Here is a 23,055-nt window from a genome sequence, read left to right as displayed (position 1 = left end):
TCTTGTATCGGCTGTGTTCTTTTCGGAGATTCCACGTGCGCAAAATCCCCGCCAATCGCAGCGCTGTGAGTCAGTGTGTTAGAAAGTGGACCAATGGCGTTGCGAGTCGTGGTGTTACGGCTCAGGAATGCAACTCGTCAACAACTGCTAGCTTTCGTTTCGCATCAGCTGGAGCTGTTGGCGACTGTCGAGAGGTGTCCCCGGCCAGTTTCTCTCCTCGTCTGCAGGTAATCCTCTCTTTTTTCCCAGCGAACGTTATTTGTTCGTCTTATCTGTAACCAAGAAGACACGATAGGGTGTCTTTAAAAGGCTTCTGTAAAAGCTTGAGCCGATTTGAGTTTCTTACTTGTGTAAAAGCAATGAGTTGTCATCTCTCTTTAGCCTAACGGTTAATGTGTTAAAACTAGCTAGCAAAGTGACTTAACAGCGTCTTGTAAGCTATATTCTTTAACTATTTGGTGTTTCTGGGGTGTGAGGACGGTTGTTAACTGAGCTGTCAAACTGCTCTCTTCGCAGCAGACAAAAAAAAGGTGTCAAACCCAGCAGCAGTATGGCCACGGCGCAGTCTGTGCTGCTGCTAGCGGTGCACATTCTGCTCATCTCAGAGTTCATCCTGGCCAAGAGGGACTACTACGACATACTGGGGGTGCCCCGAGATGCCACCGAACGGCAGATCAAGAAGGCTTTTCACAAGCTGGCTCTGAAGTACCACCCTGACCGAAACAAGGGCCCAGATGCCGAGGCAAAGTTCAGAGAAATAGCAGAAGGTAAGTGTAGAAAGCCTTTCTACCTGCTAGGTTTCATTTTTCTAGTGCTTTGAACAAGGAGGGTTGCTCAGCTGTTACCTGGCGGACACACCTTACTTTGTTTCTGTTGTCATAACATTAAAGCGGAGGGTTCAAAGCTGAACCTGTCCACTAACAAGCCCTTTGAGAATGCCGCAGTAGAAACTATTTAAAATTATTTCTTTTCTTTGTCGCTTCCAGCTTATGAGACGTTATCGGATGATAAGAGGAGGAGAGAGTATGATCAGTTTGGTCACAGCTCATCGTCGTCGTCGTCGTCGTCAGGAGGAGGAAACGACTATAACTTCAACCAGCACTACCAGTCCTTCAACTTTGACGACATTTTCAAAGACTTTGACCACTCTGGTCAACGACACCAGCACCACTTTCACTCCCACCACCAGGCGCACCACCAGGCGCACCACCAGGCGCACCACCAGGCCCACCAAAACAGACACTTTGAGAGCCACTTCCAGGCCCACCGGCGTCAGTTCCAGCAGGGCGGCTTCGGCGGAGGGCTCTTCGACGACGTGTTCGAGGACTTGGAGAAGATGTTCTCCATTAACTCGCACGGTTCCAGGACCGAGGGCGGGTTTCAGGGCGCGGGGAAGCAGCACTGCAGGACAGTGACTCAGCGCAGGGGGAACATGGTGACCACCTTCACCGACTGCTCCTGAGAGAAGCAGACCAGGGAGGGGGGGAAAAAACGGCGCACTTGAGCCACTTGGGACACTGTCGCTTTTTGAAATTCAACATTAATTTATCACTTGACGGAATAGAGGAGAGTTTTGTGTGGCTTTTGTATGTCATTTCTGTTATGAACAAATATCCAAGTTGGCTTGATGCCTCATGCAATAACTCATACACATTATTGCTTGTAGCGCAGTTATAACATTATACAGATACCTCCTCATTATTTAGCTTTCCAGGTTTAATAAGTTTACTGTGTTCATTTTTTTATGATGGTACAATCTGTCAGACTCAGGTATGGTCTAAGTTTAAAAAAACAGGCAATAAGGTTAATTAGAAACCACAATGACATTGAATTCTGCATCTACAGTATGTAAGCTATACATATAAAGCTCTCTGCAACATATACCTTTTACCAATTCAAAACTAATATGCGATTAGCATAGCGCTTTCTTGCATCCTCACAATTTGGTTAAAGATTCACGTCTAAAATAACACGTCATTCTATAGCACTTGCATCAAATTTAGCTACTTGTGTGCGCAGGTTGGCCATTATCAACTGTTACCTCATTTTAGTTCCTTTCTATAGTTTCGCATCAACCTTCACACGGTCAGGGTGGGAAATGAACATCAGCCCCATGACGAATTCTGGTAAACTTAGCCACAGGCGATGTGTTTGTGTGAGTGTGTGTGTGTGTCCTAACTCTGCTGTTTTGTAAGCAGCTGGTTGATGACCACGCGCCAGTGTGAAGCTGAACGGTTTCCTGAACTGATCGCAATGTGCAATATTTAGCACCTTTGCTCTTCGTGTTGCCTATCTCTCACAGACAGTGCTGTGTAAATGTCATTGTCTAACGTCTGCACTTTGTGTACGGGTGTGTGTGTGTGTGTGTGTGTGTGCGTGTGTGTGCGCGCTGAGATTGCTCAGAATGTTGATTGGTTGCATAATTTTTGGAGAATGAATAAAAGGTTACAAGAGCAAATATCTGCGTTTTGTCTTTTTAGATGGGAAAATATAAGATGTGCATTTGGTCCTAATTAAAAATAAATAAATAAATACTAATCTGATTATAAATCGCTATATTATATTTACATCTAAACACTAATTCAAATTTAGCATTTAGTGTTAATTTTAGTTTTTATTGATCCAACCCCTTACATTATATCCAGTACTGTAAATAAAATAAACTACAGTTTATCAAGTGCATAGGAGACAGACAACAGGAACAACACAGTAGGACTGCAGTGGACCATGGGAGACATTGCATATCAGTTTCTAATACTCTACGTCATAAGGTTCACTGGAGAGCATTATATTCTAATGTGTTTTTGAAATGTTGGCAATCCCCATGTCAACAAGTTCTCTTTAGCGCAGTCGGCTGTTCTAGAAAGCTGCTGTTCACGTTAAAGTCCAGCAGAGAGCGTACTTCCTTAAGAGACGAAGGGTCTATTTGCAGTGGCGGCTGTGGGGAGAGCGAGATAACGGAGAAGAAACCAATTTGTCCCAATCGTAAAACATTGTAGGTTAGGAAATGTTATTTAACAGATGAGTATAGAAGGTATATTCATATCTCCTTGTACAAAATTTGGAATACAAGAGAAAGCAGTGTCAGTGTGTCGTCTTTTGTGTTTTAATCTTAAACTTGGTCAGGTCAAACACAATAATCCTGACCGCACATTTTAAATTAAAATTTTGATACAAAAGTAGTAGAAGTATATTCAGACTGCAAAGAAATACCTTCATTGCATCTATATTTGGATAAATATGCGTTAAGAACTGCCAAATGGTAGGTATGACGAGATTCATTAGCTCTGTCATTGCAGACGATATTAATATCGAGGGGTCAATGCAAAAATGCAAACTAATCAGTTCAGCTAGAGTGTCTTAGTGCTGCTTATCTTCCACCAGTTTAGAGGTGACACAGAAGGAACTGCACATGAAAAAGAAGAGGAAGAAGCTTATGAGATCTCATCACAGCCTGACCAAATGCAGAGGTCAGGGGCCCTATTGCTTTAGCATATTTCAACACAGGGGTGGGATGGGTGGCTGTGACTAATTTAAGAATAAAATGGTTGTATTTGAGGGAGGAGGCTCCTTTACGCAACGTTAAAGCGGTGCATGTTCATAAAATGACTTTGTATTTTTTTTCTTTGTATTGATTTATGATTTTACAGATTTTGCATTGGTGACCATTTGAGTTCTGCTCTTTCTAAGCAGAGTGAAGAATTATGGGAATTTGTCTAGTCCTCCAACAAGCTAACAGAGCGCCGCCCCTGGGTTGCCGATTGGTTGATAGGCTGGCTTGAACTAGAAACCAAAGCAGAGTTCATAAGAAGCACTGAAAAAAAAAACAAAGGATCAGAAAAGCTAGAGGGGGGGCAGACAGTAGCTACATGATAAACCTTAATACCTCTACTACAAAGAAGTTCTGTCTCCAGTCTTTTTGGGAAAATCTGAAGGACAGCACAACATGGAACAGAGTAGCCTATATAGGACAGCTACAACACGTGTATCTGCAAAGCTCTGTGTATAACCAACACGGTGCTACTGCTACATGCAGGCTAGACTTAGAAGTCAGAGACTCCACACGCAGGTTCCGTTCAGTTTACATAAACTAGATTATCTTCCTATGGCATCGACCAAATATGACTCTTGTGTTTGCTTACTTTTGGCAACTTAGAACTTGATCTAGATCAAAGTTAAGGGGGTTAGCTGGTTTAACGCTTCCCATAAAATATGTATATTAATAAATCAGATTCTGTACTTTTTTTAATGTATTATGCATTACATGAATATAATATGCGACCTGCCATTGATAAATAACTGTGTACACATATAAACTCCTTTTATCCTTGAGGAACTTTCTAAAGCAGCAGGCTGTCATTGTTTCCTACATGCCCAAACTGTGGAGTAACTTAATTGACCCCTCACCGACTGCTGAGTCAACCTTCCTGACTTTTTACCCAGTCTGCCATTTACATATTGTGTATCGAGTGATTCGGATGTAGTAGGTGTGGCTTTATACATCAGTCATCGTCAAAGGCCCGTTAATTGTTCATATCTAACTGTGCCAGAACCTAAGCTGTACTAATATTAATCACTACACTACACTACGGTGTGTATGAGCTTGTTTCGTCTAATCCCTGATATCTGATAAAGTGGATGTGCAGCAGCTTTACTCTTTTCTGCAAAGTCATGCAGTGACTCACTGAGATTAGTCACAATAACATTAAAACCGGGTTTTTTCATTCATGTTTTTTTTTTTGTTGTTGTTCCTAAAGCGTTTTTGTGTGTGTGCCTGTGTCAGGCTGCATCCTGCTGGGGATGACTGCTGCCATCAAGGAGTGTCATTGCTATGGGGTGGGGGTGCCTGGTCTGGTCTAGGTGGGTGCTACATATCTAAGTAACATCCACACCAATGCCAGGTCCAAAAGTTTCCCAGCAGAACGTTGTATTGTCACAAGATGGTCAATGTTATTTACTTCCTCTGTCAGTGGTTATAATGTTATGCCTGACGGGTGTATCTAACTACATCCAAGTATAACCTATAATCCTATGAGCACTTCAAAAAAAGTAGTAGTTTCTTTTAATGTTTAAAGGCATACAAGAAATACTTTGAATCAACCCCTCACCTTCTGCTGAGTTAACCTTCCACATACTGTATATCAGGTGACAACAGGTATTACCTGATGTAGATATGTGCCTTCATTCAACACGCATTATCTTTCATTGTTCAAACACGGGCATTACTCTACATTATCTAATCAGCATCTTGGCGGATGCGTAGTAACTTTTCTGTCGAGTCACTGCATGCGCAGGACCTCCATGTTGGAGATCCAACAAAAACACATGCAGCACATTAATACGATGAAATCAGCTCCATGCACACATCTTTTGATATGGACTAGCATTTCACTTGTTTGTCCAGACGTTTCTCTTGGGGACCATACTTTCCTGCTATACAAGATGTTAACAGTCTCTCGTTGCTCTGGTTATTTTATACATAAGACAGATATAATATTCACTTTTCATATCTGGAATTGCAGTACTTTGACACTGACTAGTAAGATAATCAAAGACATCAATGCCACTAACTAGAAATGTAAAAAAATGGTGCATTACATATTAAACATTTTTAAGCGTGCACTATATGTAACGCCGTGTATAATCAGGTTCCATCAGCTCATTCATTCATTCATTTCCCCAGTCACACGGTTTTCAGACTGAGTCGGTTGTAATTTTCACTGCTAGGCTGCGTAGGAAATGTAAATTAACAGGTTTTATTTCTGCCACAGGAATTTATTGTAATGCATTGTGAAAGCAGATACTTCAGGAAGTGAAAGCAATGATTTTGCAACAGTGTTGATACACATGAAGTGTCACATGACTGATCCCAAGGCAAGTTGACAAAAGATATTCAGTGTTTCACAGAAAAAATAAATAAATAAAAATAGTATATAGCATTTCACCATCAAATTTCTATGTTAAGCCACTAATCCATCTACGGAAGTGATACAAGTACACTTGGTTGCAAACTGTGTTGAAGAAATATGTGAAGAAGAGTAGAGAAGCAAACTCCATCACCCACTGTCAACTTGTATTTTCTATTTCAGAATTCAGTGTTGAATGGGAAGTCCTTGTGCTTCATGCACCTACAGAGAGAAAAAAAATAAATGGAGAATTAATACAAGGTTGTCTAGCACACAACAAATGAACGTCTCAAACTAAGGAGTACAAAGATGCGAAGTCTCACCATTCCATGCCTAAGGCTCTCCAGTTCCTGTTGAAGCTACTTATAGTCTTCATCTCCTCATCGGTCAATTTAAAGTCAAACACCTGCAAACATTGTAAACAATCGTTTTATTTTACAAGCCAAGATCGGCGTAAGTAAAGAAAATGTAGGCCTAATCGAAGAAAGAAAAAATATATATACATATATGTCCAGCTAAATACCTGGAAGTTCTCCTGTATGCGGTGCGGGGTGATCGACTTGGGGATCACAACCACATTCCTCTGGATCTGGAAGCGGATCAAGACCTGGCAGAAGAGGAGGCAGGGTTTAAATATAACTTTACATTTAAGTTCATTATCATAAAAGTGCCGGGCAAATAGCAACCATATTAAGCACATGTTTCTCTCTTTTATTTATGTTAATGGCTACAAAAATAAAGTCAATGTTCATCTTTGAAACAAAGGAAGAGCAAGCATTTAAATGCATGCGCACCAAAAGTCTCAAAGGCATTTTTGTTTTATTTGCTTGAGCCAGTGTGTACCTGAGCAGTTGTCTTCTTGTGCTTCTCAGCGATGGCTTTAATGTTGGGGTTATCCAGAAGAGACGGTTCACCCTCTTTGGCCCTGCAGTTCAAAGGAATTATCCAGTCAGTGTCATTTACATGACTCTCCAAGTAAATGTAAATGAAACTAACCAAAGTTTCTATAAACACAGAAATATCATCAAATATGACCTACTTATGACCCCCTTTATTTAGACCATTTCAGACTTCCTCCTTTGGAGCAGGCTTTTATGTCTTTAAGACACGCATGCAGTTTCACTAGCTGTTTTGTTCCATCTTGTGATTTCATAGATAAAGATATAGTTGGGTGTCATCTGCATAGCATTTGAGGTTTACAGGCATGTATATTATGAAAAGTATCGGCCCTAGAGCAGAACCCTGTGGAACTACGTATGTAACTTTTTTCTATGTGGAATCGTCACTGTTGACCTGAACAAATCCGACTCTATCTGATCACTAAGATATAAACCACCCTAATCCAGTTCTTTTAATCCCAACAACAGTTCCAGTACAATATTTCCATTAATGATCAGAAAAATGAGCCACTGTAACACAGTGGAGAGGAGAGGACTGAGATTTTAAAATATGGTTCAGTGACGTTATTAAAAAGTCAGCTGGTGAAAACAAAAACTTGCAGACACTTTTCATGTATGTTTGGAGAGGATGGGAGAAAGGATATGTAAGGATGGGAGAGAGCAATGCCATCTGAAGATAAAGCATCCAAGACACGATAATATAAAGGTGCGCAACACCATAAGAATAATTAGTGTTGCTGGTCAATGCCAATGTTAGATGCATGTTCATCAACGAAGGTACTTTTTGGAAGTTCTTCAGCACTTGCACAAGTGCAGACTGACTTCCATGTGTAAAAAGGCCTTTAATAAGTTGAAATTAGTTTCTAATGCTATTTTGACAAAGCTGTGTCCACCCTGCCTACTTACCATGGTCTGTCAGGGGACCCCAGGGGACTGTAAGCTGTCACTGTGATCCCCTTTGAGTGGCAGTAGTTAATCATTTTCTCCTGGGTCAGGTATGGGTGGCATTCAACCTAGTGGGACAAATACAAATCTTGAGAAGCATTGCAGAAACCATGGAGTAATGCACATTTGCCGCTGAAAACAACACCTGAAAAAGAACACAATATCCACTGTGAAGCATGGTGGTGACATCATCATGTTTTGGGTTGTCTAAACATATACTGTACACTGCCTGGCCAACAAAAAGTCACCATCCCAAAAAAAGGTCACACACTCTTAATATTTCGTTGGATCACCTTTAGCTTTGATTAACAAGATTTATTTCCATCTGGTGTTACATTAATTTTTCATCAAGATCTTGTATTGATGATGGGAGAGTCTGACCATTGCGCAAAGCCTTCTCCAGCACATCTCAAAAATTCTCAATGTGGTTAAGGTCTGGACTCTGTGGTGGCCAATCCATGTGTGACAATGATGTCTCATGCTCCCTGAACCACTCTTTCACAATTTGAGCCCCATGAATCCTGGCATTGTCATCTTGGAATATGCCCGTGCCATCAGGGAACACAATGAAGGTCATGGTTCCCCACTGCCCTTCCAATTTTTAATAATGCGTTGGACAGTTCTTAACCCAAGTTTAGTAGTTTCTGCAATCTCTTTAGATGTTTTCTCTGCTTGATGCATGTATATATAGTTTTATAATGACTTCAACCATACAAAGCAGGGCACAGATGGGTCTGACAAAGAGCTAAAATATAAGGTCACCTCAACTAACTGGACTAGCCTGAGGGAAAACTGCTGTGCTCCATTATGAATTACCAAGACCTTTATTTTTTCAGACATGCCTGGAGGAGACAGATTATGCAATTATGGCCTCTTGTCCTTTAAAAACCACAAACTTGAAATGTATTTGTTTTCCTGCTGCCAGATATCCTCGGCTCAAACATACCATATCTAAAACAACCGTAGTTAAACAATGGTTTGTGCTAATATTTACCGGGCAAAGGTGACATCGCCGACAAAGTAATGTCAAGGGGAGGTGACATTGCTTAAGTAAGAGAGTCCTTAAATGTACCTGGTGGTTGACAGGCTTGTGTTTGAGGCCTGGCTTGTTGAGAACAGCTTCAATCTGATCCTTGTTGAAGTTGGAGATGCCAATAGCTTTGACCAAACCAGCGTCCACCAGCTCTTCCATCCCCTGAGAAGATAAACAATGCTGTAGCAACAGTTTGCCTGCAGGCCCTTTGCTGTCAACACCACTGTGATCACAGGTCTGGTCACCATGCATCATAAATTTGTTATTTATTATTTTCCTTTGCTTCTAACATCCTGATATCAGCGTGCCCTAGAAGTTTTACTTGTTTGAATTTCAAGTTTTACACAACTGTAGTCAATTTAACTTACCTCCCATGTGTCCAGGAAGTTTGTATCATCACCAATTATGTTTCCAGCACTGTCCACGGGGAAAAGTTCACTTCCAGGCTGAAACATGACAAATGGATTAATGTCCTTCAGGTTTACAACGCATGGCTATGTGTTCACAGAAGGCCTGAAAAATGGCTTTAGGGAAAGGTTCTCATTTGGTATACGGCTGATTGATAAAAACAGAGAGGATACATGCATTTTCACACACAGGACAAGAGCGCGCCTACCTTTAAACCTGCGGGGAAGTGCACCAGATAGAGGTCCAGGTACTTCAGTCTGAGATCACTGAGAGTCTTCTCACAGGCAACCCTCACCAGAGACTTCTCATGGAAAGTGCACCACAGCTTTGAAAATCATGAAAGTCAGTTAGTTAGCAAGAATAATCAGGAATTCACTGTTAAATCTGTTTATTGCAAAGTCATTTTTTTAACAGATGACATTTTGAATGCACATCCTCACCTTACTAACAATGAACAGATCCTCCCTCTTGACCACGCCGTCTTTGATCATGGCCTGGACACCCTCGCCCACCTCTTCCTCGTTCTGGTAGAGAAACGCCCCATCAATGTGCCGGTAACCCACTGAGATGGCTGCTTTCACCGCCTCAGTGACCTTCCCTGGAGGAGACTAAAAGAGATGGATGTTGGATGACAGACAGTACCAAACTCACCAGTACAACAGCACAAATACAGTATACACCTTGTGGCATACCTTAGAAGAAACTGTGGTTATACAGTGCTGCACAGTAACAGCACTGTAATCTAATATTGTGAACTTATGTCTTCTATATATGATTAATATATTGCATTATGATGCTCACCTGCACAGAAGCTGTACAAATAATAAAAATAAAAACCAGGTGTTGTAGGACTTGTAGTTCTTAATTTTGTACCCCAGTTTAGCTTTTGGCACCGTTTGGTTGGGACATAGAGAAAAGGTTAGTGGAGAGACATTTTAATATTATCATTGAGTGAGTAGTCTCAGTGATCTTGTCCCATCCTGACATCTGGTCAACATGCACTTTTTTTCGCGGGTTAACGTGCACTACTACTACTACTTCCTCACATTATAGGAATTTCGCAAGAATTTTTTGAAGAGTTAAAGTGACGTCCTCTTGCGCAGACACTTGGAAGAAAACTTCACTTCAGCGCTTATTCTGCAGTCTCTAGTCCCCATACAAGGTTAATTATTAACTTGTTAACGACACAGTAGCGGAAAATGAACATACCTTCCATGTCCCAAGTCCCACGATGGGCATCAGGGCACCGTTGGCCAGCTTCACCGATGTTGCCATTTCTCCAGAGGACAAGCAGAAAGTGGATGTGAATGTGGTTAAATTGCGACGGTTGTATATAAAGACGGAGGAACCCTCGGTGACACCACCCACAAAATAACTGCTGCATTTCTCAAAGAATGAAACCTGAGTCATGTGTTTGTTTATCATCAATCTTTTAGAATTTGAAGTAGACCAAAGTTTAGGGCGTGGGCTCTCCTGTGTTGAACGGCACGTTTCTATAATATTAACAAGGCTCAGTTCCAGCAATTGCATGACTGGGCAAACCGTCCTTATATTACCAATTCCATGAATTTAATATATGATGTGTCATTACATCTCTGCCTGAAAACCTTTTAGATAAGGCTTATTCTTCGTTCTGGCTCAGATGACCCTGAACTATCCCTTAGTTATGCTGCTATAGATCTCGGCTGATTTGCTTTGCCTTGATGCTTCAGGGTCTGCGTTTTGCAAAGCGCCTCGAGACAGTCTGGACTGTTGTTGAAGCTATATTATCGAAAGCTCAACCACCGCTCCATTAATATATTGTGCTACAAATCTAACTTTACCATGAGCGAACAGTCCAGACACAAGTTTAACCTCCTTATATTCACAAAGACATCTCTCAAATGGTAGGTTTTTGCTGTTTCATACATGCCAGGGCAGGGAAAGGACTCAATGGACTTCTGCTGCTTCTGCTGAGTCATGCTTGCTGAGCTAAATACCGCATATCTGGTGAGCTTGAGGTAGTGCCAAAGCACTCTTATCAACGCGTCGTTTTATACAGCTGCCATTAACACAGTCAACAGTGTCTAATCCGCTCGTTTCACCTAATCTGGATGTGCAGCAATGTCACCGCTTTTCTGCCGAGTAAAGCAGTAAATTACTGAGATTAGTTATTACTAACCTCACGTTTGGGTTTTAATGCATCCCAAAGACTTGTGGTGATCCAATACCAACACATAGAAAAACACCCAAAAAAAATGAAAAAACTTTGCAAAAGTGTCAATGATTGACTATTTTTAACTTTTGGTTGAGGCATCAGGTGTTCATATTAAACATCACCCGTAACACTTGTCGGGGAAGATTTACATACTGGATATAGCGAGGAATTTTTCCATACAAACAAGTGTCACATACTTGTTTCGACATCAAGCTACTTATTTATGACCTAAACTAGAAGTAACAAAACAAGATTTGATCAAACTAGACGGGGTCACTGCGTCAAAGCCGTGCAGTATAGTTGATTGCAAATTAACATCTGAATGTTCTATTTCTTCAAAAAATTACATACTCATTCAAATACATAAATGAACCCTTGTTTCACACAACCTTTCGGGAATGTTTCTCTGAATAACGAAGGCATTATTTCCAATTTGTCCAGGCATCATGACATTCTGTGCAGCCCTTACATGTCATCACACAGTTTGCTCTGATGCATTGCTCCCCCTGCAGTGCCTTTCTCGGTATTACTTCATTTCCATGATGTGGCTGCATGGCACGCTAGGCAGACTGAACTAATCACACCCAGATGCACATTCTTCCTGCAGATTAGCGCCTCCTCCTCTGTCACTGCCTGTTGCATAAGAGGCTGCCTCCTCTTATATTCAGTGGATAGCAGCATAGGAGAGTGCTCTGACTGCATGTTGCTGACTGCTCCTGCTAGACAGAGAACATAACCAAGATGATACCTACAATTACTCTCAACAACGGAGCCAAGGTGCCTATTGTGGGTCTGGGAACATGGAGGGTAAGGATCTTAAACTTTTACCTTGCAGTGGTTTATTAGATTGGTATTTTGTGCCATCTTTATTGGGTTTTGTTTTCATGTAATATATATTTATAATTTCATGTCTTGCTGCCTGAATATAGGTTCAAATCTGTCATTTAAGTAGCACAACCACAGTACAATAAACTAGATTTTTACCCCAGCTTACCTCAACATGACCTGCACAAAGATTGTCAATATTAACATATCACTACACATTAACCTCTGCCTACAGAGACTAGAGAAGAAGTCTAAAAACGGAAATAATGTTCACTGAATAAGCCAGAACACTGACAATCATTGCCACAAGTTTACAATGTCTTTTGGTGTCACCCTATATCACCAGTCGGAGCCAGGTAAGGTCACTGCGGCCGTGAAGGAGGCTATAGCCTGTGGCTACAGGCACATAGATGGTGCCTATCTGTATGAGAATGAAGAAGAAGTTGGGGCTGGAGTTCGCGCTATGATTGACCAGGGAGTTGTGAAGAGGGAGGATCTGTTCATCGTCAGTAAGGTAAGAGTCAGTTGGTTGAAAAACATATGTGTGTCGTCCGTGACAGCACATTTAACAAATTAGACATGCTAAGACACACATTATCACATTCTCAGTAATCCCTACAAGCATGTTTGGTAAAACCCATGTTTGTTTTTCCTAGCTATGGTGTACTTTCCACCTCCGGTCTCTGGTGAGGGGAGCATGTGAGAAAACTCTCAGAGATTTGAAGTTGGACTACGTGGACCTTTACCTAATGCATTTCCCGATAGGGGTTAAGGTGTGGACACCCCCTTCTCATGGCTATAAAAAACACCACGACATCCTGTTTATAAAACCAAACAAAGAGTTCAGGCTGCATGTTGGGCCTTGTCTAAGTAACCTTGACATGTCTAAGTAAACTTGGCCTCAGAGACGGAGACATTTGTTCCATAATGTAGAGATAGAAGAAAAATATTCTGTCCAACTTCATTGTGCAAGTTTGACAGATTTCTTTTTGCCACTGCAGCCAGGGGATGATCCGTTCCCTTTAGATGAACACGGCTATGCAATCCCCGATGACAGCAACTTCTTGGACACTTGGGAGGTAATAAAACTCACTCAGTGCACTGACACATTGAGCAGTTTAATCAGACTATACAGAAACAGGGTTTCTGCTCCTTACTAACACTAGTGTGCAATGTGTCTAAAAGGAAATGGAAAAGCTTGTGGACGATGGGTTGGTCAAAGCTATTGGCATCTCCAACTTCAACAAAGACCAGATTGAAACCTTACTCAACAAGCCTGGCCTCAAGTACAAGCCTGTTAACAACCAGGTGGAAAACATGATTTTCATCATAATATACTGAAAAATAGCACAAGTAGAAAATAAAACCTAAACTATTTGGATGTTTCCGTAGATTGAGTGTCACCCATACCTGACCCAAGAGAAGCTGATCAACTACTGCCACTCGAAGGACATCTCAGTGACAGCTTACGGCCCGCTGGGTTCCCCTGATAGACCCTGGTGAGTGGACATACAGAACACAAGACAGGAACCATGCTCTTGTATTACTTTATCACATCTGCTCATCACAGGAGATGGTGCCAACTTTCTAACGTTTCGCACCAAGGCTTAGAACTCCCAACCTCCTGTTATCTATCTATGCTACAACATATCATATGCAGGACTCAAAGCAATAGAAGACATGTTAGCAGGTTTACTGTACATGTCGAAGAACTGTCACTCATTCTCTTCTGGTCTTATTTACAAAAGGGCTTCATCTGATCAACCATCTCTGCTCGAGGAGCCCAAGATCAAAGACATTGCTAAAAAGTACAACAAGACTCCAGGGCAGGTAAGAAGAAAATCATCGTCTACTGTGGCTTTCCATTTCTTCCTCTTTGCCATATAAGAGTGTGAAGCATTTTGGATTACGTCCCTTATGGAGTAAATTGAATAAGCATAAACTGTTGCAATTTGAAGCCTCATGTTGGGTATGCCAAGAGATCACACTCCAGATAGCAGCAGCACGAGTGCAAACAAGCGAACAAACAGATATTATATTGCAGTGTCGCTGGCGGGTTAGCGGGGCACACGCCGACACCGCAGAAACCCCAACATGTGTGTAACTGCTTCGTCTAAAATTATGTAACGCCACATTTGTAAATGAGGTCAGTAAGAAGAAAGTCATTGCCGTCACATGATGGATTAAAAATCGTAATCACGGGAGGCTGAACACTACAGTATTGTGTGCTGAACCACAAACTATGCGGTCATGCAAAGATATTCAGGAAGGAAATAATGGTTTCCCATCAGATTCTCCTCAGGTTCCACATCCAGAGGAACGTGATAGTCATTCCCAAGTCGGTAACACCCCATCGTATCAAGGAAAACTTCCAGGTATAGTAATCTTAAATCAGGAAGTAATTTTGGGATCAGTTCCATAAATAGTGACCATAATCTGCCCCATCATGGGAATTTAAGTTGTGATTTGCTTTAGACTAGACTAAGTGATGTGTCCATGATAGTATAAGTCTTACTTCCATTTAGACAGCACACAGAGGGGAGTGTCAGTACTTGGCCTCGGGTGATTAGCCGTTCTTTCTGTTTCAGTTGTTTGACTTTGAGATAAGCCAAGACGACATGAAGACCATGCTGAGTCTGAACAAGAACTGGAGAGCATTTGATATGAAATGGTGAGTAAAGACGAGGGGAAGGAAACAACAGAGAAATATAAAGGGATTACGTTATTGTCTTAACGTCAAGTGATGAACATCCCTTGTCTTTTCTGTTTAGGGCGTCAAAACACAAGGACTTCCCCCTGAATGCGGAATTCTAACTGACCAAACAACATGCTGCGCTATTTCTGTTTTGCATCAACTTCTGAGACTTTAACAAATCCTTAACTACTACCTTACTAATGTGCCTTTATAGACGGTGCCTGAATAATTCCTCCTGCTTGAACTTGAAGCTGTTAATTCTTACATTTATATTAGGAATTTAAATGAACTGAACACTACAGAGTGTGTAACTGTTACACTTTCTTCTGATTTGTTAGGTCAAATATGAGAAATGCGAGTGAAAGTGATCATCATAAATGCTATGTAGTTATGCAAGCAGGGTGGTTGTTGGACCAAAGCATGCTAGGAGGTGTTGGGAGAAGGAGGTAGGACTTCACTGTTACCGGGACCAGTTTTTTAACACTAAATGGAACAAATGCTGCATGTCTGAGGACGTTATTTGACAAAAAGAGCGCAGAAATTGCAAAATACGCCAATCGGAGACGAGAAAGCTGTACATTTCACCCAATTTTGGCACTAGTTATAGCAGGAAAGGTCAGTCAAGAGAACTGATCCATGCACTTCAGTATGTTGAAAGATCTGTACTAAAGGAAACTCAACAAACAGTATCAAGAACAAACAGTACTAACCAAGACAGGCCTAAATATTTAGATGTACTCAGCCCAATTTGACTCATTCATGCAGTGTTTGGTTTATCTTTTTCATGATATATTTGTACTAACATCTACTCCTCTGGTGCATTTCTGGTCTCCTAATGAATCACTGTTACTGTGAGAAAGTGTTCATTTCTGTGTGGAATTTGCTACATAAATAAAACGTCCTTTTAGTACAAATCATTGTGACAATACGGTGTGTGATATGTGAAAAACTATTTTACCAGGAACAAGGTGGTTACATTGATCCACCTGTTCCATTTGCAGTTCTTTCTTTGCTGCAGTATTTCCTGACACACAAGATGTTGGAAATCCCATGGTGTAACAGTTGCTATATATCGTACACATCATAAAACAGGACACTCTTATTAGTATAAGGCAGACATGGTCATAAGAGGGCGGGCTCTATCATCAGTTACCAAAAACATTTATGGTCCTAACTAGAAAATGAAAAAATAAATAAATAAATGGGAGCGCTACACATATGACAATAATTATCAATATAATGTATGTGTGTGTGTGTATCACACAAGACTCACTTGATTGTTCTCTTCACTGCTCAGCTGTGTAGAAAAAAAGGATTAACTGGTCTTATTTTCTCCCACAGGACTTTATTGTAATGCCTTATGAAAACAGATGGTGCTGGAGGTGAAAGCAACAGCTTGGTAACAGGGTTAACACACGACTACAAAGTGGCACACGCAGTCAGGCCGATATACTGTAACGGTGCAGACTCTTTTCTTCACGGGAACAAAGGTAATTGGATGATTGAGTTCCTTATTTCTTTATCAACTGGAGCTGTTTCAAAGTGTGACATTAGCATTTGGAAACCTGATGCCAAGTGAAGACCCCCCTCCAGCAGGTAGCCAAAAAGAGAGATCTTCGCTAGTCCAAATATAGAGGACGCAAACTATTCATAAGCTTTGAGAATAGAGAGATTTCAGGCAGCGATTTACTGCAAACTATTAAAAATGAAAATGGTATATTTATCCAATTACATTTTGAGCACCTGAAGAAAAGGAGGGTACAAAGTAATTCCAGCACCTTTCATCCAATCTGAAGAGTCTGCACTTAAAGTCTATATTCGTTATATGACTGTAACTTGAATACATTTTGTTAAACAGGTAACTGTGTCAGTGTCCCAGATTCACAGAGGGAACTGTCAGACTTTTCACAACATGTTTTGTGTTTTGCAGAAGTAATACTGCCTAGCATTTTGCCATCAAATGTCTATGTCATTAATCATCTACCCAAGTCATAAAAATAAACTTGGTCGCAAACTGCATTAATGGACACTGTGAGGAAACAAGATAAATGAGGAGTGCATTGTTGGACGTATCTACATTAGTGCTAAAAAAATATGTTTTGACTTAAAAAATAATTTGCAGTGAGAGTTTATAGTGGGTAGTTTTCCCTCTTTCACACATCTTTTCTACAAAACAAAATAGCTTTTGCTATTGGTAATGCTGCCTTAGAACAAATTGTTCACTTTCACAAGTAATTTACCGTGTATGGCACAGATTAGGGTTCATCAGTAACTTAAACTGCCACACTGAAGATGAAACAAAAGTGCTTGTAAAACAGTAGAAAAGTCGCACGTGAAATGATGACATGAATTTAAGCCACTTCATTTTGAAAATCTCAAAAGAGGGACTAAATTGGACTTTGGAGTGTAAAATAAAAATGAAAATTAGACACAAAAAACACAAACTGAAGTCTCAGGAAGTAGAAAGCGAGCCGTCTAGAAGCTAGAGAAGCAAACACCAGCACCCACTGTTCATCTGTGGAAACTCAGTGGTTTTCATTTCAGAATTCAGTGTTGAATGGGTAGTCTTTGTGCTTGAGGCCCCTGAAGAGGGAAAAAAAAAGAAATCAAATAGAGGTTATGTAACAAATTAATGTTGCAAATAAAACCAAAAAAACAAATTACATGCAGGCTCACCATTGCATTGGACAGGCTCTCCAGTTCCTGTTGAATCCTAATATAGTCTTCATTTCATCCTCAGTTAATTCAAAGTCAAACACCTGCAAACATTTGAACAAAGGCTTGAATGCACCGGCTAGAAGTGGCATTTACAGAATAAAACAGAAATCTGCTTAGCTATATACCTGGAAGTTCTCCTTGATGCGGTGCGGTGTGATCGACTTGGGGATCACAATCACATTTCTCTGGATGTGGAAGCGGATCAGGACCTGGCAGAAGAAGAGGAGGCAGGGTTTTAACATGTGACATAAACACACAAAATGAAGTCAAAATTATTGATGCATGTTCATTAAAAGGGGACCTATCGTTAATTTGTGTGTGCGCATCTCAACTCTAGTTTCATTTTTCAGTAGCTTGCACCTTTACGGATGTCGTACCTGAGCAGATGTCTTCTTGTGCTTTTCAGCGATGGCTTTAATGTTGGGATCATCCAGAAGGGACGGTTCATCTGGCTTTGCCCTACAGTTAAAATACTTTATACATCATTTTGCTTTCAGTGAATAAGTGGACAAAATAATTATGAGTACTTCAGAAAAATACACTGAAGTAATAATTAAACATTGCTGCAGTAGTTGGAAACTGTAAAAAGTAAATGATTTTGAGATTTAAAAACTATGAAAAACTATGAGATTTATCAACATGAACACAGCTCTAAAAACAACAAGTCATCTTTATATAAGTCTTGTGAGTCGAGAATGAAAATAATCTAGGTCAGTCACATGACAAAACATACCACAGAGTCAAACCACAAAGAAATAGAGGAACCAAGGTCACAAGTTGAAACTAACCAAAGTATTGATAAATACTCAAATGGCAGTCAACTAAATACGACCCACGTTGCAGCAGTGTGCAGATAGAGGGCCCTTTGATACCTAACTTTTTATGACTTTGTAGTTTGATCTATAATTATCTTCCCCAGATCTGCATTAAGAGAAACTGAGGTCTTTCTCCACATCAATCTGATTCACTGTTTGGTTCATTATATGTGTTTTATTGTTTATTGTGCTTGCATAACTGTTACGTGAAAAACAACATTAAATGGACCAAATGTATTCAATGCAACATCTCTGACTGCACTTCCTACTTACCATGGTCTGTCAGGAGACCCCAGAGGGCTGTAAGCTGTCACTGAGATGCCTTTAGACTGGCAGTAGTTGATCAGTTTGTCCTGGGTCAGGTACGGGTGGCACTCCACCTAGAGGAACAAATACAAATCTTGAGAAGCACTGCAGACACCGTGGAGTAATGCACATTTGGTGCCGAAAACAACGTAGCACATCTGGAAAAAGGACACAATATCCACTGTGAAGCATGGTAGTGACATCGGCATGCGTCGGGTCTGCTGAGACCTGAGTTCTGCGATGTAAGTTGACAGATCTGGAGTGTTTTTCCGAATAAGAGAGGAAGTATATTGCCAAGTCCAGATGTGCAAAGCTGACAGACTCTTTTCCAAACAGATTGAGTGCTGTGATATGTAATATAAATGTAACTAAGGGCACTAAGGGATGTACACAATATTTTTTATTCTCAGAAATGTGGTATTCAGTAGCCTAACTATACCCTCTGTAAGTAACGGGCTAGTGTCTGAGTTGCATATATATTTAGTTGTACCGTGACTTCAAACAGAGCTCCACTTGCATTCAATTTAGCATTAAGTGTCAAGTTATAGAATACTTTGAATTTAAAAGAAAGAATCTCAGTACGGTCAAAAAGTGTTCTTATTTGTCCTTTGAAGAGAAGCCCAACAGTACATTTGTATGATTGCATTAAGTATATGCCTATAGAGCCCACTGTACTAACTTGACATCATTTTAAAGCATGAATTCCATATTATTCGCTTCCTTTGTTCTGTGTTTGTGGAGGATAATAGACAAAAGGAGAATGGTGCCCTAATCTAATACATAACTCCACCAGGCAAACCAGGACATTGATGGGGAGCTATGATTCTGAAAAGAACAAAAAGATATAAGGTCAACCCAGTTAATTGGACTACCCTGAGGGGAAACTGCTGTGGCCCATTATGAATTTAACTAGACATTTATTTCTCAGACCCGATAAGAGAAGACAGATAATTTCATTACAGCGTCTTACCCTTTAAGAGCCACAAGTCTGAGCTGTATCTGTTTTCTTCCTGCTCAGTCCCACTGGCTCAAACATGTCACATCTAAAGCAGCTCCATGTTTATGTTACAAGGGCTGGCTCTATTATTTCGTATCAAGCAGTAGTGTCACTGAGAGGTGGCAGTAGACTGGTAAACATGTCCCTTTGTGTACCTGGTTGTTGACAGGCTTGTGTTTGAGGCCCGGCTTGTTGAGAATGGCTTCAATCTGATCCTTGTTGAAGTTGGAGATACCGATAGCTTTGACCAAACCGGCGTCCACCAGCTCTTCCATCCCCTGAGAAAATACACCATAAAATATATTTACCTTGGTTAGAGGCTGAGTCCGGTTTGTTTTATTTTATATTAAATCCAGTTTGTGATAGAGCTATATGTACACTTTGCCTCCATCCCTTTACTATTGTCAACACTACATTTATCACTGGTCTGGCGCCATGCATCGTAATTTAATTTCCTCTCCTTTGTTTTTCTGAACAAGAAGTAATATGCTAACAGAGTGCCCAAGAACATTGATCCGTTTAACTTACCTCCCATGTATCCAAGAAGTTAGTATTATCACTAAGTGTCTCTCCTGCACTGTCCAAAGGAAAAAGTTCATCTCCAGCCTGTAACATGACAAAGGGAATTACAGCTTTGAGACCACATTACTCTGACACGGGCAATAAAGCTCACTTACACAGTGACATGGCTGAAGGGGAATTGTATTTTTCCTTATACAGTTCAGATACATCATAGCAACACTGACAAAGAATACACACATATTCATATAAGACAATAATGTTCCGACCTTGAAACCCATGGGCCAGTGCACCAGATAGAGGTCAAGGTAGTCCAGTTTGAGATCACTCAGAGTCTTCTCACAGGCCTTCCTCACCAGGGGCTTCTCATGGGAAGTGCACCACAGCTTTGAAAGACATAGAAGTCAGTAAAACAGCACGCATGATCCACCCTCCGGGGACAAACACACTGAATCATGTGGGTAACAGTAACAAGTAACAGTGAAGTGCTTTTTTGCAGCCGCAACTCACCTTGCTAACAATGAAAAGATCCTCTCGCTTGACCACACCGTCGCTGATCATGGCCCGCACACCCTCGCCCACCTCTGCCTCGTTCTCGTAGACAAACGCCCCATCGATGTGCCTGTAACCCACTGAGATGGCTGCTTTCACTGCCTCAGTGACCTTCCCTGGAGGAGACTAAAAGAAATGGAAGAGGAGTCATTCTGCTGCAGAAAGTTAAACTACTGCTTAGTAGTACTTTGAATGTGCATCCTGTAGCATGAAATAGACAAAACGCTATACTATAGTAATGCTTTATTTGTGGACCTATGGTGCTTATTCCCACTATGAAGGATTCATATTTCACATTAGCTGTGTGACCCACATACAGCCTTTGCAAAAATACCACAGTCCTTTAACAGAGAAGGATTTCTTGCTCCTAATTCTGTCCCTCTGTGTAGTTTTTGGCACAGTTCGGTCCGTAAATGGCCATAAGGTTACATTTTAATATCATCCTTGGATGAATGTGTCCTTCTACACTGGTCTTTGGCGTTACTTTTGTGTAAAATACTATTTCATATTATATATATATATTATGTGTCCCTTATCCCAACTACCTAGCCCTAGACAGCTGTCAGGATGGGCAGAATGCACTACCCTAAGACTTAAGCAAGTTATAATTTAGTGCATTTAGGCAGGAATATTGATGAAACTAAATATGCATTGGTAGTACAAATCAGAAAAGAGCTAAATCCTCGAACTGTAAAGGGTTAAAGCACCAAATCCTCCATGTCTCTCTTGTCAACGAATAAAAAAAAGAAAGTGTCTGTCCAAGCTGTACACGGCCAAGGAATGAGTTACATAACCGTCAGTGCTTGCAAGAAAACACAAACTAAACTTATTTTGATTTTAGCAGATAACACAGGGTTCAAGTGAAGCTGTGCACAGCGATACGTCAGCCTGCAGCTTTGCGCACTTGGAATACGTTTCTAGAAAACACGAAGATAAGAGCGCATTTAGCCGTATTTGGTACAAGTCACGGTTGCACTCTAAAGTCACTAATATATCAAACAATAATAACTTGCAAGATAATATGCAATTACGAACGAATTTACATCAAAATGCGGATAGGTATTTTGAGTAAAGTTAGTTCAATTCTGCGCTCTCTAGTCATGCCTTTTGTTGGCACGTCCAGCTAGCTTACTTAACAGGTGAATTATTAACTGCAAATGTGAAAATAAACATACCTTCCATGTCCCCAGCCCGATTATGGGCATTTGTGCACCGGTGCTCAGTTTCACTGCTGTAGCCATTTCTCCAGAGGACGAGCAGAAAGTGAATGTGGCTGAAACAGTCGAGGGGCGACAGCAAGACGCAGGGAACAGCCCTAGCAGATCTCTGGCGTCGTGGATCGATTAGTGATGCCTTTTAATTGAGGGGGACTGAGGACACAGCCTGCCTGCCTGCCTGCCTGCCACACGCTCCTGTCAATCTGGTTTATTCCAGGTTTATTCTTAGACAGCAACAATTCTTAACATATAAATGTACTTTTTAGTCATTTAGGCTGCTTAAAGGAAAGTCAGGTACACTTTGTCTAACGGAGAATGCTGATATTAACGGAGGGCATTCACCATTACACTAAAGTGAACCAAAAGCTTAACTACTTTATTTTTATTTTTTTTAGTATGGAATACCAAAACTTTCATAAATAGCAGTGAAGAAATTAATAAATCACTTATAAATACACAAACCATGCACTAAAAATAATACAAGACATTAATTACTTTGTAAAATGTGACATCAATTTTAATTTGCCTCTGTGTGTATTGACCTACGTTTCTTTTTTATGGCGGAACAAGCATGCCATAATTTTAAACAAAGAAATGAATACATTACCTATTAAATAAACATGCCATGCTCCAAAAATGCTGTTAAAGGTAAATAAAGACATTCATTAATTTGTAAATTTGTTTACCTCCATTTTTATGGCAGTCCAAACATGTTATAATTAAAATAAATAAATATATAAAAATGCCTCAATAAATACACCATGCACCAAAAATTTGGATTTAAATAAATGATAGACGATAAAATAAATCTTTACAATAATTTAAATTTTTTCAATCTGCTTTTGTATTTATTTACCATTATATTAATTCCAGTATCTCTACTTTACCATGTAGTGTTTGTATTATTTATTAAATGCTATTTGTGCATTTATTTTTGTATTATTGTGTCTTTATGCCTTACTGCTTCAGTATGCCAACAGTGGACGAGTGCATTGTGGGGTCAAATCTACCTGCTGTCTCCCC

At 40.5% G+C, this 23,055-nt stretch overlaps 3 protein-coding genes across 3 annotated transcripts; 2 read left to right on the top strand and 1 right to left on the bottom strand.

The window, feature by feature from the left end:
• Positions 1-2,450, top strand: LOC311508353 (dnaJ homolog subfamily B member 9-like). The gene is made up of 3 exons (XM_084573073.1): positions 1-227; positions 517-767; positions 987-2,450. Exons 1-3 carry the CDS (start codon positions 94-96, stop codon positions 1,460-1,462), a joined length of 861 nt encoding a protein of 286 aa, XP_084429199.1. The 5' UTR covers positions 1-93; the 3' UTR covers positions 1,463-2,450.
• Positions 2,451-5,712: 3,262 nt separating this feature from the next.
• On the bottom strand, positions 5,713-22,205 carry LOC311508878 (uncharacterized protein). Its single transcript, XM_084573867.1, has 20 exons — positions 21,991-22,205; positions 20,774-20,941; positions 20,533-20,649; positions 20,273-20,350; positions 19,900-20,022; positions 18,715-18,821; positions 18,004-18,085; positions 17,752-17,835; positions 17,585-17,667; positions 17,458-17,491; positions 10,401-10,760; positions 9,632-9,799; positions 9,400-9,516; positions 9,152-9,229; positions 8,823-8,945; positions 7,712-7,818; positions 6,750-6,831; positions 6,430-6,513; positions 6,230-6,312; positions 5,713-6,128 (listed from the first exon to the last, which is right to left on the bottom strand). Exons 1-20 carry the CDS (start codon positions 22,054-22,056, stop codon positions 6,086-6,088), a joined length of 2,187 nt encoding a protein of 728 aa, XP_084429993.1. The 5' UTR covers positions 22,057-22,205; the 3' UTR covers positions 5,713-6,085.
• akr1b1.1 (aldo-keto reductase family 1, member B1 (aldose reductase), tandem duplicate 1) lies at positions 11,347-17,442 on the top strand. Its single transcript, XM_084573744.1, has 10 exons — positions 11,347-12,195; positions 12,560-12,727; positions 12,870-12,986; positions 13,215-13,292; positions 13,399-13,521; positions 13,606-13,712; positions 13,962-14,043; positions 14,505-14,588; positions 14,802-14,884; positions 14,985-17,442. The coding sequence occupies exons 1-10, from the start codon at positions 12,130-12,132 to the stop codon at positions 15,025-15,027; spliced, it is 951 nt and encodes a 316-aa protein (XP_084429870.1). The 5' UTR covers positions 11,347-12,129; the 3' UTR covers positions 15,028-17,442.
• Positions 22,206-23,055: the final 850 nt, after the last annotated feature.

This window comes from Chelon labrosus, assembly GCF_963514085.1.
Source record: "Chelon labrosus genome assembly, chromosome: 23".
In the NCBI taxonomy this organism is placed as follows: domain Eukaryota; kingdom Metazoa; phylum Chordata; class Actinopteri; order Mugiliformes; family Mugilidae; genus Chelon; species Chelon labrosus.
Note: the sequence above shows the minus strand (reverse complement) of the source record. Positions and strands in the feature narration are given on the sequence as shown.